The sequence below is a fragment of the Cetorhinus maximus genome, chromosome 17 (genome assembly GCF_964194155.1).
Source record: "Cetorhinus maximus chromosome 17, sCetMax3.hap1.1, whole genome shotgun sequence".
NCBI lineage: Eukaryota > Metazoa > Chordata > Chondrichthyes > Lamniformes > Cetorhinidae > Cetorhinus > Cetorhinus maximus.
Window position 1 is genome coordinate 59,459,063 of NC_135895.1, and position 17,266 is coordinate 59,476,328.

Consider the following 17,266-nt stretch of genomic DNA (forward strand, 5'->3'; position numbering starts at 1 on the left):
CCTATTTTTGTAGCATCCGCAAACTTGGCAATAGTACACTCATTTCCCTCTTCCAGGTCATTTATATATAATGTAAATAGTGGAGGTCCCAGCACTGATCCCTGTGGCACTCCACTAGTTGCAGGTTGCCATCCTGAAAATGCCCCCCTTCTCCCAACTCACTCTCTCCTGTTAGTTAGCCAATCCTCTATTCATGCTAATATACTGCCCCCATCACCATCGGCTCTTATATTAAGTAGCCTTGCATGCAGTACCTTATCAAACACCTTTTGGAAATCCAAATATATTACATCTACTGGCTCCCCTTTATCTATCCTGCTAGTTACCACCTCAAAGAACTCTAATAAAGTTGTCAGGCATGATTTCCCCTTCATGAAGCCATGCTGACTCTGCTTGATTAGATTATGTAATTCTAAATGCTTTGCTATTACATCCTTTATAATAGACTCTAGCATTTTCCCAGTGACTGATGTTAAGCTAACTGGCTTATAGTTACCTGTTTTTTCTCCCTCCCTTTTTAAATAAGCATGTTACATTGAAAATTTTCCAATCCTCTGGGATTTTTCCAGAATCTAAGGATTCTTGGAAGATTACTACCTGTGCATCCACTGTCTCCGTAGCTACTTCCTTTAATATCCTAGGATGCAACCCATCAGGTCCAGGGGACTTATCGGACTTTAGCCCCATTAGTTTCCCTAGTACTTTTTCCCCAGTGATAGATATTGTATTTATTTCCCCCCCCTCTTTTGCCCTTTGATTATTTAGTATAGGAATGCTATTAGTGTCGTGAAGACTGAAGCAAAGTATTTATTCAACCCCTCTGCCATTTCCTGATTCCCCATTATTACTTCCCCAGCCTCATTCTCGAAGGGGCCTATGTTCACTTTGGCCTCTCTCTTCCTTTTTATATATTTAAAGAAGCTCTTACTGTCTTTATATTACTTGCTAGTTTACCCTCAAAGTTTATTTTCTCCCTCTATTTTTTTTGGATATCTTTTGTTGGTTTTAAAAACCATCCAAATCCTCTGGCTTACCACTAATCTTTGCCACATTGTATGTCTTCTCTTTTAATTTGATACTATCCTTAATTTTCTTGGTTAACCAGGGTTGGTTTATCCCCTTGAATCCTTCTTCCTCACTGGGATATATCTTTGTTGTGAGCCATGAATTATTTTCTTAAATGTCTGCCGTTGTTCATCAACTGTTTTTTCTGTTAAAATCCTATCCTAGTTCACTGCAGCCAACTCTGCCCTCATTCCTTTCTAATTACTCTTATTTAAGTTTAGCACAGTTGTTTCTGAACCAAGTTTGTCTCACTCAAACTGAATGCTAAATTCTACCATATTATGGTTACTGTTTCCTAGGGGATCCTTTATTCTGAGATCATTTATTAAACCTGTTTCATTACTCATTACCAGATCCAAAATAGCCTGACCCCTGGTTGGATCCACAACATATTGTTCTATGAAACTGTCCCAAATACACTCTAAATTCTTGCTCGTCGCTACCTCTGCCAATTTGATTTTCCCAATCTACATGAAGATTAAAGTCACCCATGATTAATGTACTGCCTTTTTTACATGCCCTCTACATCTCCTGATTTATTCTCTGTCCTACAGTATAGCTACTGTTTGGGGAGGTGCCTAAAGACTACTCCCACCAGTGTTGCCTTCCCCTTGTTATTTCCTACCTCCACCCACATGGGTTCTACATCTTCTGAACCAAGATCCATTCTTGCTATCATACTTATTCCATCTCGTACTAACAAACCTACCCCACTACCCTTTCCTTCCTGCCTGTCCTTTCAAAAAGTCACATACCCCTGAATATTTAGTCCCCAGCTTTGATCTCCTTGGAACAGTGCCTCCATAATGGCTTTAAGATCATACCCATTAACCTCTATTTGTGCCATTAATTAATTTTGTTCTGAATACTACACGCATTTAAGTAAAGAGCCATTAATTTTGCCTTTTTGCCATTTTTTTCCCCCCCCTTTGACTCTCTTTGCTGCTTTTTTTAATATGTTTGTACACTCTGTCCCTTCCTGTCACACCCTGGGTATCATTACCTAAATAGCTGCCCTTCAAGGCTGCCATACCCTTTTGCTTTGTAAGCCTACGTATCCCCTTTCCAGAACCCTCCTCCACCCCCCCACTTTGTTTAAAGTGCTCTCTTCTGAATTTTCAGAAGATGCTTCATTAAGTACTGTTTTAACCCTGAATAGGAGATTACAGTATTTTGTATATGATTTGACAATTTACAGCAGTGCTGCACATCAATGTTTTGTTATTTCCTGATTTTTTTTTCATATTAGTTGATAGACCTGAGTTTTGTTTGAACAATCAAAGTTGAATTAAATGTTGACCATTTTGCCTTTTTCAGAAATGTTAGCTGTTAAAATGATAAATGTTTTAAGGATGTTAGCAGATACACAACACCCAACTTTCTTTACTATTGGCCTGAGGAATGAACCATCAAATGGCTTCGACAAAAAATGTCGTCGTCTTTTCAGCAAATCCTAAACTGCTGTAATTTTTTATGTTGGATGTAATGTAAAATTTATCACCATTTTATTTGTCTTTATAATTCAAGTAAAGACTTCATACTACAGAAGTTCTTTGTAAATTCCTCTTACATAAATTGTATCCCATGGTAATAGAATTTAGAGTACTTTTCTAGAAGAAATTGGACTTAGTTCTTTGCCCATCTTTCCCAAAATTACCCTGATCATAAGGTTGAAAATGTTACTCAAAATCACGATTGCCATTCTGTGACTGCAATCATGTTACAGATTTTGGGTCGGCCTTATGTATTTTCTCAGATACAGCAGTGCTGGTCATTGTTGTAAGCATTCCAAGCAACTTGTACAATTTAGAGTCATTGAATCATTACAGCACAGAAGGAGGTCATTTGGCTTGTCATGTCTGTGCTGGTGCTCTGCAAGAGCGATTCACTTAATGCCTTTGCCTGTAGCCCTGCAAATGTTTCCTCTTCACATTTCCAATTACCTTTTGAAAGCCACGATTAAATCTGCCTCCACCACACTCAGTGCATTCTAGGTCCTTACCACACACTGTGGGGGAAAGGTTTTCCTCCTGTTGCCACTGCTTCTTTTGCCAAATCAATGTTCTCGGGTTCTTAATGCTTCCACCAATAGGAACAGTTCCTCCCTATCTACTCTGTCTAGACTCCTCATGAATTTGAATACCTCTGTCAAATATCCTCTCAACCTTCTCTGTCCAAGAACAGCCTCCGCTTCTCCAATCTATCTATAACTGAAGTTGTTCATCCCTGGAACCATTCTTGTGAACCTTTTCTGCACCCTCTCTTCACATCTTTCCTAACTGTGGTGTCCAGAACTGGATGTAAAATTCCATTTGAGGTTGAACCAGTGTTTATACAAGTTCATAATTTCCTTGCTTTTGTATTCTATGCTTCTGTTTATAAAGCCCAGGATCCCATACACCTGATCACTTTCTCAGCCAGCCCTACCACCTTCAATGATGTGTGCACATATATGCCCAGGTCCCTCTGCTCCTGCACCCACTTTAGAATTGTACCCTTTATATTGTCTCTTTTTCCAGTCTTCCTACCAAAATGTATCACTTCACACTTCTCTGCATTAAATTTCATCAACTTGCCTGCCCATTGTACCAACCTGTTTGTCCTTTTTGAATTTTTACAGTATTCTCCTCACAGTTCAAAATACTTCCAAGTTTTATGTCATCACGGATTTTGAAATTGTGCCCTGTACACCAAAGTCTAGGCCATTAATATATATCAAGAGCAGAGGTCTGAACACCAACGCCGGGGAGCCCTACTATGAACTTCCAGTCCAAAAAATAACTCTTCACCACTGTTTCCTGTGACTCAACCAATTTTTTATACATGTTGCTACTGCCCCTATTATTCCATGAGCTCTAACTTTGGTGTTATGCAGCCCTTTAGCCTTTTTGGAAAACAATGTACACCACATTGACCTCATCTGCACTCATTAAAAAAAACTCAATTTGCCCTTTCATTATTAACCTGCATTTGCCCAAGTGGCTACTTTGTCCAGTTAATCGTTTCTGAAAGCTACCCTAATATCTAATTAAACAATAGCAGAGCCCAGCTGTGCAGGATTCCCTCATGAACTGAAATGGATGTTATGCCATTCTCTTGTATCCATCTCTAATCTTTCCGAAGGTGCACTGCAAAAGACTTAGTGTGACAAGGTCAGATATGCTAATCTGCTTTATTTACAAATGGCAAATGAATGTACACAGTGACAGTCAAGATAAATTTTACTTATTCAACATCGCTTCTCTCCTCAAACAATGGAGAAAACTCATGCCCCTTCTATAAGTTTGCTGAATTGTTTTTGCCATTACAACTTTTCCTCGACAGATTGTAACTGTGGTTACAATTTCTTTGCGGTTTGCTTTCCAGCTTCAGGCCCCCAGTCTGTATATTGTAATCTCTTGCTTTCAAAGAAAAAAATCCTTACTGTTTGAAAGTGGTTTTATCTTTAGGCTATTTCTGATCAGAGGAAGCAGAAGCGTGATGTATCTGACACCTTCCCATGTGTGGACTTGCCATTCAATTTGCCAGCCATATTGACTGACTATCCCTTTCCCATCAGTGTGTTTGTTGGGGCACAATGTGCCCACACGATGGGAATTACCCACGCTATAATGATTGCCTCAGATGGTCAACATATATTCACAACGTCATGAATTGTTAAATGCCCTGGTCATGGTAGAGGCCGCTTAAATACTTGTGGATAAAATCCTAGTTATTTACCCCTCCCCCAACCAACCCTGAGTTTCACACAGATAAATTCTTTTTTCTTTCGCCTCTGATCCTAGATGGTTATCATTTATGTTTTCAGTCTTCATCTCGCTCCTCTTACTCTCTCTTAACATACGGTTCTCTCTAAACTCCTCTTGTCAGATAAACTCTCAATCCCATATTCACGGTCATCTTGGAATCTTGTCGTCTCCTATGGCCTCCACTTCCATTGTCAGCATCATAGGTCAGTTATCTTTGACTACTCACTTATTTACTTGATCAACCAAATCACCTTGCTGTTTTCAACCCTATTTTCTTCTGTGTCCATCCCTAGGTAAATTCTTCACTCCCTCACTCATGTCATCTGTAAATGCACTTCCTAAACCCTAATTGTCTGGCGTTTGGCCCTCCATTTGACAATCCTCGTGCTTAACCACTCCCTAACGCCAATTTTTTAATAACCTGTAGCCAAACCTTTCCTGTCTCCCATTGTGGTTGCTTCCCCTGTTATGGCCCCCACCTTTGCTCTTATGTCCAGAACATGAAGATGTGAGGGTACCTGGCACATAACTGGTTTAGCCATCCACCCATGATCTGTTTGGTCAAGCACCGTCGAGCCCCGCCCCTGCCAAAAATGAATACTCCACTATTCTAGGACCCTTCTGGAAAGCAAAAATGACCCCAGCTTCTTTTCTCTACTACCAGCTGTCCCCTTAAATCTCTATTGCCATTTACTCCACCATCACCTCCAACAAATGTGAAGAGTACAAGGATTTCTTTGTTACCAAAATTGAGATAATCTGTTCAGCTGCCTCTCCTTGTCTATTAGTCCCATGCTTCCTATTGCCATAACTCTGAACTCACAACTTTGTCATGTTTTCCTCCATGCTTGTTGACATTCTGAATGCTCTCCTCTCCTCAGGCACCTGCCCCTTCCCTTTCAGAAAAATTATCATCACCTGCCCTTGACCTCTCTGTCCTTGCACTTGACCACTCCATCTCCAACCTCCCACTTCCTTTCCAAAGTTCTCATGTGAGTTATTGCCTCCAAGATCTATTGCCTCAAGTTCATCTTTACTGGAACTCTGTTTGAATCTCTGTCACTGCTACAGCACGAAAACTGCCCTAACCAAAACAACAAATGAAATCCTCTGACCATGGTGTGCCATCCCTCCGACTATTCTGCAGCCTTTGATATGGTTGAACATCCCATCCTTCAGCGCATTTCATATCTTGCCCAGCTGAGTGAGAATGCCCTTGTTTAGTTTCACTCATTTATTTTATTTGATGAGGCCAGTACGTCTCCAGCAATGGCATTTCTTCCCACCCATGCAGTTTCTTTGAGCGCCTCCAAGGATCTGCCCTTTGTCCCCTCCTCTTCCTCAACTGTATGCTTCCCTGTAACTAGATTATCCACAAACATGGATTAGGGCTAGCTTGGATTAGGGCTAGCTTGCATATTTATGCTGATGATATCCAATGCCACTTCTCCATGACTACTCCACTGCTTCTGTGCTGTCAGGTAGCCTGGCCTCACTGACATTCAGTCGTGGGCAACCTGCTATTTCCATCAGTTAAACATTAATTAGCAAGACTGAAGTCAACCTCCTCTCGCTGTGCCCCTGCCCGTCCCCCAACACAAATTTCATACCCTTGCCATTGACCCAGGTGGAACTAGACTCTTTGCAGTTTTCGCATCATACCGACCTCGAACTGAGATTCTGACCTCCATATTCTCCAGCACAAAGACTACCTATTTGCACCTCTAATATTGCCTGCCTCATTTTTTTCAGGCCTTAAAACCCGCAATCATCCTTTTGGCAGCCCCATCCTGTTTAAAAGTTGTCTTGGCGACCCTCTATACTCCAGACTTCTGTAAATTTCAGTTTTTCTAAATTTCTGCTGCCAGTACCTTATTGCAAACCAGATTCTGCTTGTCTTTCACCCTGACCTCATTGGCTCTCAATCCCCCAGTGCATAGATTTATGCATTACACATTTTAATGCACTCCTCCACTATACTTCACTATTTGAAGAAGGGCAGGGGAGTTTTACCTGACCTCCAGATCAACATTTGTCCCTCAACCAGCATTACTAAAATAGATTATCTGGGCATTCTCTCATTGTTGTTTGTAGAACTTTTGTGTGCGCAAATTAGCTGCTGCATTTCCTACATTACAACAGTGACTATATTTCAAAAGTAGTTAATTGGCTGTAAAATGCTTTGGAATGTTGTGAAAGATGTCATAAATGCAAGCCTGTCTTTTCCTATCATCCTTCAACTGCGATGAATATCATAGGAGATCCAAATTTAAGTGAGTGTATGTATTAGATAAACAGCCAGATCCAGTTTTATACTTTTTTGTAAATGAAGTCTCTGTTCCCAACCATTTGACTTGTGGCATTCAGTTAGTAATAACTGTAATAAATATTAATGTTCTGAATTATGAATAATTTAAAAAGCAATTTCAGGTTGGTTATACTATTTGGTTAAAGAATTGCATGTTTTGAGGCAGCAATGATCTGCGACTTCTCTGGGTTTCTTATCTGTGAAGTGGATCCTGTAATACACTTTTTGTTAATATTTAAAATTATTTACTCTTTTAGGTGTTTCCACTACCCCTCTTATACCTAGGGAACCAACTTACAGGATTGCTCGGCACTAAGAAGCTGAAGTACGTTTGAATCAATTTTTGGGGGAGGTGGGGAGAATATTTTCGTTTGAACAATGATTTTTTCTAACTTGATTTAACTTTCTTTTTCCAGTCTCCCAATGTTTACAGTTCTAAGGAGGTTTTCCATTCTGTTTACAATGATAGCAGAAGGCTTGTTACTGAAGTAAGTAACGACAAAGTTTTAGTTGCTTGCATATGTAATACAGTATTCATTTCTATTTGTTTGAAAGCAAATGTTTGGGACCCCCTTTCTACATTGAGGTGTCTCTCTCAATGGGGGAAAATCTGATTTTGAGAGTTATTGTGAAACCGATAAAGAAAATTATGTATAGGGCAAATGTTTCATTGTGGGGAAACTGTCAAGCCACTGAGCAGTTGCAAGTCCTGTTTCCCTAAAATCAGGTCCAGCCAGAGTCAGCCTGCTCTATATCACAGCTGGTCATGCCATGCAAACCAGGTTAGGTAATTGATGACAGCAAGCAGCCAGTTTAACTCCATCGCAAAGAAAAACTTTAAAAGAATATATCTCCCACTTCACCCCAACTGGCTCCCAATGCAGTTTCCTACTTGATTTTCAAAAATTGCATAGTGTTACCAAAAAAAGTGCAAAACATCATGGAATGCTATTGTGAAAAATCATTAACCTTATTTATAACTTCCTGGATTAAAAACAGCTGCATTGTTGAGAGAATAATGTGTGTCCTGTGTGTGTGTGTGTGTGTGTTGACTGGGGAAAATGCATTACAGGATCAGGGATGGTGTAATATTCCCCGGATTGAATTTTACATTCATTTTGAGGGAGAAACAAGTGTGTCCAAGACTAGTATTTTAAACTTAAATAAGGGCAATTATGAGGGCATGAAAGCAGAGCTAGCTAAAGTGAACTGGCAAATGAGGTTAAGGGATATGTCAATAGAAGTTCAGTGGAAAACATTGAAAGGGTTATTTCAAAATACACAATGTATACATTCCAAGGGGAGGGCCCACCATCCATAGTTAACTAAAAAAGTTAAAGACAGTATCAAACTTAAAGAAAAAGCATATGATTACACAAAGACAGGTGGCAGGTCAGAAGATTGGAAAGAATATGAAGAACAGCAAAGAATGGCAAAAGGATTAAAGAGGGAAAACTAGAGTACAAGAGAAAGCTAGTTAGTAACATAAAGATGGATAGTAAGAGTTTCTATAGATATTTAAATAAGAAAAGAGGTAAAGTGTTGGTCCTGTAGAGAGTGCGTCTGGGGAATTGATAATGGAAAGTAGGGAGACGGTGGATAAATTAAACAGGTATTTTGCTCCGGTCCCCACTATAGAGGAGACAAGTAACATCCTGAAATAGCTGTAAACCAGGAAGTGGAAGGGAGGGAGGAACTTGGGAAAATTACGATCACCAGGGAAGTGGTATTGAGCTAATTGTTGGGGCTGCGGGCTGACAAATATTCAGGTCCGGATGGACTTCATCCTAAGGTCTTGAAAGAAGTGGCTAGTGAGATAGTTGATGCACTGGTTTTAATTTTCTAAAATTCTCTAGATTCGGGGAATGTTCCATCAGATTGGAAAATAGCAAATATAACCCCTTTTAATCAAAAAGGAAGGGAGACAGAAAGGAATCTATAGGCCAGTTAGCCTAACATCTGTCATAGGGAAAATGTTAGAAGCTATTATTAAAGATGTTATAGCAGGCTGCTTAGAAAAATTTTAGGCAATCAGGCAGAGCCAATATGGTTTTGTAAAAGGGCAATCATGTTTAACCAATTTATTGGAGTTCTTTGTAGGAATCACATGTGCAGCGGATAAAGGGGAACCGGTGGATGTACTGTACTTAAATTTCCAGAAGGCATTTGATAAACTGCCACATCAAAGGTTATTGCAGAAAATAAAAACTCATGGTGTAAGGGGTAACATATTGGCATGGATAGAAGATTGGCTAGCTAACAGGAAGCAGAGAGTGGGCATGAATGAGTCTTCTGCTAAGTGGGATGTAACGAATGGTGTGCTACAGGGATCAGTGTGGGGGCCTCAACTTTTTACAATTTATATAAATGACTTGGAGGAAGGGACCAAAGGAATGGTTGCTAAGTTTGCTGACAACACAACGATAGGTAGGAAAGTAAATTTTGAAGAGGACATAAGGAGGCTACAAAGTGACATGGGTTAAGTGAATGGACAAAGATCTGGCAAATGGAGTATAATGTGGGAAAATGTGAAATCATTCATTTTGGCAGGAAGAATAAAAAGAAGCTTGTTATCTAAATGGTGAGAGATTGCAGAGCTCTGAGATTAGAGGGACCTGGGTGTCCTAGTGCATGTGCACCAAAAGGTTAGTGTGCAGGTACAACAGGTAATTAGGAAAGCTAATAGAATGTTATCATTTATTGTGAGGGGAATTGATCACAAAAGCAAGGAGGTTATGCTTCAGTTCTGTGGGCATTGGTGAGACCACATCTGGAGTATTGTGTACAGTACAGGTCTCCTTATTTAAAGAAAGAAGTAAATTCGTTAGAAGCAGTTCAGAGGTTTACTAGACTAACACCAGGAACGGGCTGGTTGTCTTATGAAGAAAGGCTGGACAGGTTAGGCTTGTATCCACTGGAATTTAGAAGAGTAAGAGGCGACTTAATTGAAACCTTTAAGATCCTGAGGGGTCTTGACAGGATGGATGTGGAGAGGAAGATCCTCTTGTAGGAGAATCTAGAACTAGGGGTCACTGTTTAAAAATTAGGGGTTCCTTATTTAAGACAGAGAAGAGAAGAATTTTTTTCTGAGGGTTGTGAGTCTTTGGAACATTCTTCCTGAAAAGACAGTGGAGGCAGTCTTCGAATATTTTTAAGGCAAAGCTAGATAGAGTCTTGATTAACAAGGGGGTGAAAGGTTATCAGGGATGGGCAGGAATGTGGGGGTTGAGGTTACATTCAGATCAGCCATGATCTTATTGAATGGCGGAGCAGGCTCAAGGGACCGAATAGCCTACTCCTGCTCCTAAATTGTATGTTCATATGTATTATCTTTACTCTTGGTGTATTATCATCTTCATTACTTATAAGAGTTTGGAATAGTTTTTTGGTTAGATATAATGATCTACTCCTTTTCCAGGTACTGTTGAATTCCTAGTGATTTTGATTTGGTGATCTTTAAAAACTCCGATCAACCCATTCCTGGCTTTGCTCTGCATTGTAGCCCAGCATATGCAGCATTGATATTTATTTGCCCAGATACTGGCCTGGGATCTGATGCCAGAATCACTTGAGATTTTGCTTTGCTGGAGAAAATATTCCACTGCTTCTGATGTGCTTTAAATTGTCAGATTTTATTCTGCAGCTGGTTGGCTAACCATAGAATGGTTACAGCACAGAAGAAAGCTATTCAGCCTGACATCTCAATGTTGGTCTCTGAAGGAGCAATTCACCCAGTGCCATTCCCCCTGCCTTTAATGATCCAATTCCCTTCTGAAAGCCTCAATTGATGCTGCCTCGGCAGTGAATTACAGATCCTTCCACTCACTGCATGAAAAAGTTTTTCCTCATGTCGCTGTTGCTTCTTTTGCTGTTAGTTACCTTAAACCTGTGCATTCTGGTTCTCGATCTTTCCACCAATGGGAACAGTTTTTCCCTATCTACTCTATCTAGACCGTTCATAATTATCAATTTTGAATACCTCCATCAAATCTCCTCTCAACCTTCTCCAAGGAGAACAGTTGCAACTTCTCCAATCAATCTATGTAACTGAAGTTCCTCATTGGAACCATTTTCATGAAACTTTTCTGTATCCTCTCTAATATCAAGGGCTGGTACTCTCACCTCACTTTGCATTCCTTGAATATAAAAGATTAAGGGATGATCTAATCGAGATGTTTAAAATTGGAATGATTAAAGAGTTCGATAAGGAGAAACTATTTCCTCTGGTGGGAAAGTTCAGAACAAGTTCATAAGAACATAACCTCAGAATTAGAGCTAAGCCATTCAGGGATGATGTCCAAAAGCACTTCTTCACACAAAGGGTAGTGGTAATCTGGAACACTCTCCCACATTCTTGCTAACGTATGGTGCCCAGATGGGTCAGAATACTCCATTTAAGGCCAAACCAGTCTTTTATACAGTTCTAACGTAACTTACCTGAGCTGTGCTTTAATATAGGCCTTCCTGAGTTTTTAAAAAAAATAAATTAGTCCAGTAATGTATTTGGGTAACATAGCAGTCCTATCACGAGGATCATCCTCCAGATTGCTACTTCATTTAGGTTATCAGTCAGTTATTTCGTGGCCACCTGTAGATCCTGAGTTTTTAAAATTATCAAATGAATGACTTTTGTTGCCTTTAGCCTGAGTACAGATTTTATAATTAAAGGAACAGTGTAGGCCATTCAGCCCTTGAGTCTATTCTGCCATTCGCCTAAGATCATGGCTGACCTGTACCTTAACTTCACCTATCTGCCTTGGTTTTATAACCCTTAATAAGCCTTGCCTAAGAAAAACCTAAAAATTGACCTCCGCTCTGAGCTTTTTGTGGGAGATATTTGCTACAATCTTAAGCCAGAAGTGCCGAGTGGGTGATCCATCTTGGCCTCCTCCAGAGGTCCCCAGAATCACAGATGCCAGTCTTCAGCCAATTCAATTCACTTCAGCCATTTCTTGAAATCAGGTGAAGGCACTGGGTACTGCAAAGGCTATGGGCCCTGACAACATTTCCGCAATAGTACTGAAGACTTCTGCTCCAGAACTTGCCGCACTCCTAGCCAAGCTCTTTCCAGTACAGCTGCAACACTGGCATCTACTTCGGCTATCTGGAAAATTGCCCAGGTACGTCCTGTACACACAAAACAGGACAAAACCAACCCAGCCAATTACCGCCCCATCAGTCTCCTCTCGATCATCAGTAAAATAATGAAAGGGGTCATCAACAATGCTATCAAGCGGCACTTGCTTAGCAATAACCTGCTCACTGATGCTCAGTTTGGGTTCCGCCAGGACCGCTCAACTCCTGACCTCATTACAGCCTTGGTTCAAACGTGGACAAAGGGCTGAACTCGTGAGGTGAGAGTGACTGCCCTTGACATCAATGCAGTATTTGACTGAGTGTGGCATCAAGGAGCCCTAGCAAAACTGGAATCAATGGGATTCAGGGGGAAAACTCTCCGCTTTTTGGAGTCATACCCAGCACAAAGGAAGATGGTTGTGGTTGTTGGAGGTCAGTCATCCCAGCTGCAGGGGTTCCTCAGGGTAGTGTCCTCAGCCCAACCATCTTCAGCTGCTTCATCAATGACCTTGCTTCCATCATAAGGTCAGAAATGGGGTTTGTGCAATCATCAGCGAACATGTTCAGCACCATTCACGACTCCTCAGATACTGAAACAGCCTATTTCCAAATATAACAAGACCTGAACAATATCCAGGCTTGGGTTGACAAGAGGCAAGTAACATTTGTGCCACACAAGTGCCAGGGGATGACCATCTCCAACAAGAGAGAATGCAGCCATTGCCCCCTGATGTTCAATGGCATTGCCATCACTGAATCCCCCACTATCAACATCCTGGGAGTTAGCATTGACCAGAAACTGAACTGGACTAGCCATATAAATACTGTGGCTATAAGAGCAGGTCAGAGGCTAGGAATTGTGTGACGAGTAACTCACCACCTGAACCCCCAATGCCTGTCCACCATCCACAAGGCACAAGTGAGGAGTGTGATGGAATACTCCCCACTTGCCTGGATGAGTGCAGCTCCCACAATATTCAAGGAGCTTGACACTATCCAGGACACAGCAGCCTGCTTGGTTGGCACTACATTCACAAACACTCATTCACTCCATCACCGACGCACAGTAGCAGCAGTGTGCACCATCTACAAGATGCATTGCAAGAATTCACCAAGGCCCCTTTGACAGCACCTTCCAAACCCACGACCACTATCATCTAAAAGGAAAAGGGCAGCAGATAGATGGGAACACCACCACCTGGAAATTCCCCTCCAAGCCACTCACATTCCTGACTTGGAAATATATCGCCATTCCTTCACTGTCGCTGGGCCAAAATCCTGTAACTCCCTAACAGCACTGTGGGTGTACCTACACCACATGGACTGCAGCAGTTCAAGAAGGCAGCTCACCACTACCTTCTCAAGGGCAACTAGGGATGGGCAATTAAATGCTGGCCCGACAGCGAAACCGACATCCTGGGGATGAATTTAAAAAATGACAAAGGTCATCTGGCCCAGCTCATCTCATCTATCCAGAATTACCTTAAAAGTGCTCGACTCCTTCCTTCCCCATCACAGCATCCAGTTCACTCTAAAATGATTCTAAGGATTTCACTTGCTATTTTTCAACCAGATTTGACCAAGAGTACTCCCATGATAGTTGCTTTGTGGTTTTCTGCCGGGCATTTAAAAAAAAAAAAATTGGAACCACGAAGCTCCCCGAAGATTGGAAGCAGCAACTGTCATTGACAGTGACCTGAAAGACGGATTTAAAGAAAATTGGAACTGACAGTTGCTATATTTTACTTTAAAGCCGGCCTTTCAGGGCTGAAGCTCTGACCTCTGTCTGGACAATGACGCAAATTCCATTTAGGACCCCGAGCCTGGGCCCTGATGTTTTACACCTTGTTTACCCCCCTCTCCTGGACCCTGGGCTGAGGCAGTGTTGTTGACTGCACAGTGCTATAAGTAATTAATGGGATATTTTCTTGTCAAATGAACAATATTTCGCGATGCTGTTAAAATAGCATTTGTATTCTCTGATTTGTTTAATAGTCGCAGTGGGATCACCTGCAGGTTGCGCACAAACTATCACTGCATTATATCGATAATAATAATATTAATGACCATGTTGCATACATATCGGACAATATTTGTAAACGTGCCAACGATGCGTATTATCATTTTACAAGGACCTTACTTTGATTATTTAGTGAGTAGATTGGTGAATCTTGTAAGAGGAAAAAAATGACGTGCTTGATTGAGGGGGAGGTTTAAAAATGGAGCTTGGGGGAGAGAAATAAGGGGAAACAGGAGAAGCACCAGGGCCCATGATTTCTCTCCCTGGCCCTGTTTAAACGCTCCAGAGTTTCTACTCTTAACTACAATGACAATGCCACTAAACAAATGTAGACTCAAGGAAGGAGCAGTTGTAATGTTGCTACAAAACCTGAATCTGAAACAAGGAGTTTATCGTGGATCAAGGTTTGTGCTTATTGGAAGCTTTTTTTCCTGGATGGTTGCTGAAGGCAGATTTCAAGAAAATTAAAGTTTTTATTTCTGGAATAATACTGAGTCCATCAAATGTAAACTTTCCTTTTCAACTCGGGAGAAAACAGTCCCCGTTACACTTTCGTATTCTATGATTGTAAATAAGTCACAAGTCCAGATTCTTGACACAGTTTGTTTTGTTACAGCCAGGAAGGGTTTTAATTTAAACAGCCCTGATTTCTCTTATCACCACCCATCCCGTAAACGGGTGTTTTGATTCTCCCCTTTATAAGTGGTGGCAGTTTTGGTGTGATCCAATTTCTATTAATGACCCCACAGCAAACATCTGATAGGATGAACTCGGAGTTTATTTGCACACATTCAAAACATGGGAGGGGAGGCCACCACGTAGCCCCTTGTGCACTCATACAGTTAAGTGGGATAGAAAAAGATTTACAGGGCAAAGGTAAAGCAGAGAAAAGAATTATTGTTGTGTGCCCAGGGTCCAGGATCAAAGTCCAATGGTGTATTCCTTCACAGAGGTCAGCAGGCTGAACTGATGCTGAATAATTCACTTTTCAAGTAGAGTTAACTTCCAAGATGACATAGGCATGCAGAGATGAATCAGTTTTGTAAATGATGGTACAAAAGGTCTAATGGATACAGTGTAGACGGGGCCAGGAATTCAAACCTTGACTGAGCCCCTTTTCTGTGCTGCTGCTTGGTAGGTGGAAAGATGGCAGGCTGAGATTTCGTAGTACCACAAGGCAATAGAACTGGTTCTGCCAGCTAGGGGTATCATGTCACATGACTCCCACCTCTCCACCTTGTCTTTGACAAAGGGTCTGTACCCTTTGTTTGGATCCCTGAGATTGTTAAAGTTTTAAAGGAAGGTTCCAGGATCATTTGTCCTAGCAGATGAATCTGTTCTGGTTGGTCAGGCTTGGCTTATGATATGTAGATGGCCTTTGTGTAGTTCCCACTGAATTTGGTCTCTGCAGCCCACAGGGTAGCATTAGGGTCTTTCCAGAGATAGAGGTGCAAATTTCCTCAATGCTGCCAAATAGGCCTTTTGTTCAGGGTCACAGACAGACATGGCTTCAACCATTTTTAAAAGATCTTTGTCCAATTTTAAAGCTTTGGAAATTAGCCATATATAATATATACATTTAAAAAATTATATGTACTTGAGGCCTTAGCCCTATGACAATATTCATAGGCCTGCATGCACACTTTTCCAGAAGTCTTGATTATGTTAAAATCTTTGATGAAAGAATGACAAGAAATCTTGTATTTAAAGAAGTACTGTTGCAATGAAGGTACTAATTTAACTGCAAATGTTTTGCAGGTCTCTACTAGCCTAAAGCATTAACAGGTTATTTAGTTATCTGGGGCAGATTATGAAAGGCTTACTAGAGATCAAGGCAAGTTGAGATAATTCTCTGACATAGGGATAATGAGTATAAAAATCTAGGAGGGTAGAAAAGACTTTTTTTTAAAAAAACTAGGTCTTGTGTTTTTAGTGCATTAATGGTGAACAGCATATAGCTTAGGCAAGTTTTGCAAATTATTTTTATGATGTATTCTTAAAACTGTTTGTGGGCTCCCTTGACATTCTTAATATTTTCTACCAGCATAGGTTTCTTGTGATTTTTTTTTCCCCAATGGACTTGTATGAATAAATTTTGCAAAGTCAAGATAAGCGAACGTGTCTTGAATCACCTAATTCAGCAGAATTGTTTTGGCCATTTGGGGAGCTGCTCTTTAAGGATTTAAAGTGGAATCTTATCAATACTCAGTTATAAAGTTTGAAGCCTAATACTGTAAACAATTACAAAAGAGGATCCTGCTTTAGTGTTGGGCAGCACAGTTCTATACTTAAGGACTCAACAGAAGCAAATCTATTACCAAGATTTTTTTTCCCCAGTAGTTGAAGCTGCTCTTTCAAAATACTCTTAAGATCCTTTGCTTTGAGCATGCCTTTTTTCTCTCTTTCCTTTCACCCCCTGTTCCATCTTTATTCATTCTGTCCTCCCATGAAATGCTCGGTGTTGCAATGCGATTACATGTATATAACCAAGTTACTGCCAGTTAAATCTTGGATTATAGTTTAACATATTTAATTTTATTTGAAGATTTGTGTTTTATCTGCTACTTTGTAATTTGTGGACTTCTGATGATTAGAAATGTTTCTGTTATTGAAAATCAATGCATTATTAATAACCAATTTAAAAAACAGTTGTCTTTGTCATTTGTTTATCTTTGTATCTATTTGTGAAACGCCTGGGTTGCTTGTTACTTTAAAGGCGCCATAAATGCAAATCGTTCATTTTCAAGTACAAAGCTAATCTTTTTTTCCTGTCCTAATTGCAGTAAGAACTTCTCTCGATCTGTTCAGGTGACTGTATTTGCGATGATACTTGGTGCATTTATTGCTGCCAGGTAAGATTGAGTCACAGAATCACTGAATGTTACAACCACACAAATAGACTATTTACCCAGCAAGTTTGCTAGTGTTTTTCCCTGCACACACTATTGAGTTTAATCCCAATCTCCCTAATCCCATTCTCCTCACTTTATTACTTTGTAATATTCTTTTTCAAACAACTATCACATTCCTTTTTTTTAATAAAGGTAA

The 17,266-nt window shown here is 40.5% G+C and overlaps 1 protein-coding gene across 1 annotated transcript in view; it reads left to right on the forward strand.

The window, feature by feature from the left end:
• Positions 1-17,266, forward strand: part of slc35d1a (solute carrier family 35 member D1a) — a 64,808-nt gene that overhangs the window by 3,221 nt on the left and 44,321 nt on the right. The window contains exons 4-6 of the mRNA XM_078561277.1: positions 7,380-7,447; positions 7,539-7,610; positions 17,002-17,070. Coding sequence (XP_078417403.1) covers positions 7,380-7,447; positions 7,539-7,610; positions 17,002-17,070 — 209 coding nt within the window. The remainder of the gene's footprint in view (positions 1-7,379; positions 7,448-7,538; positions 7,611-17,001; positions 17,071-17,266) is intronic.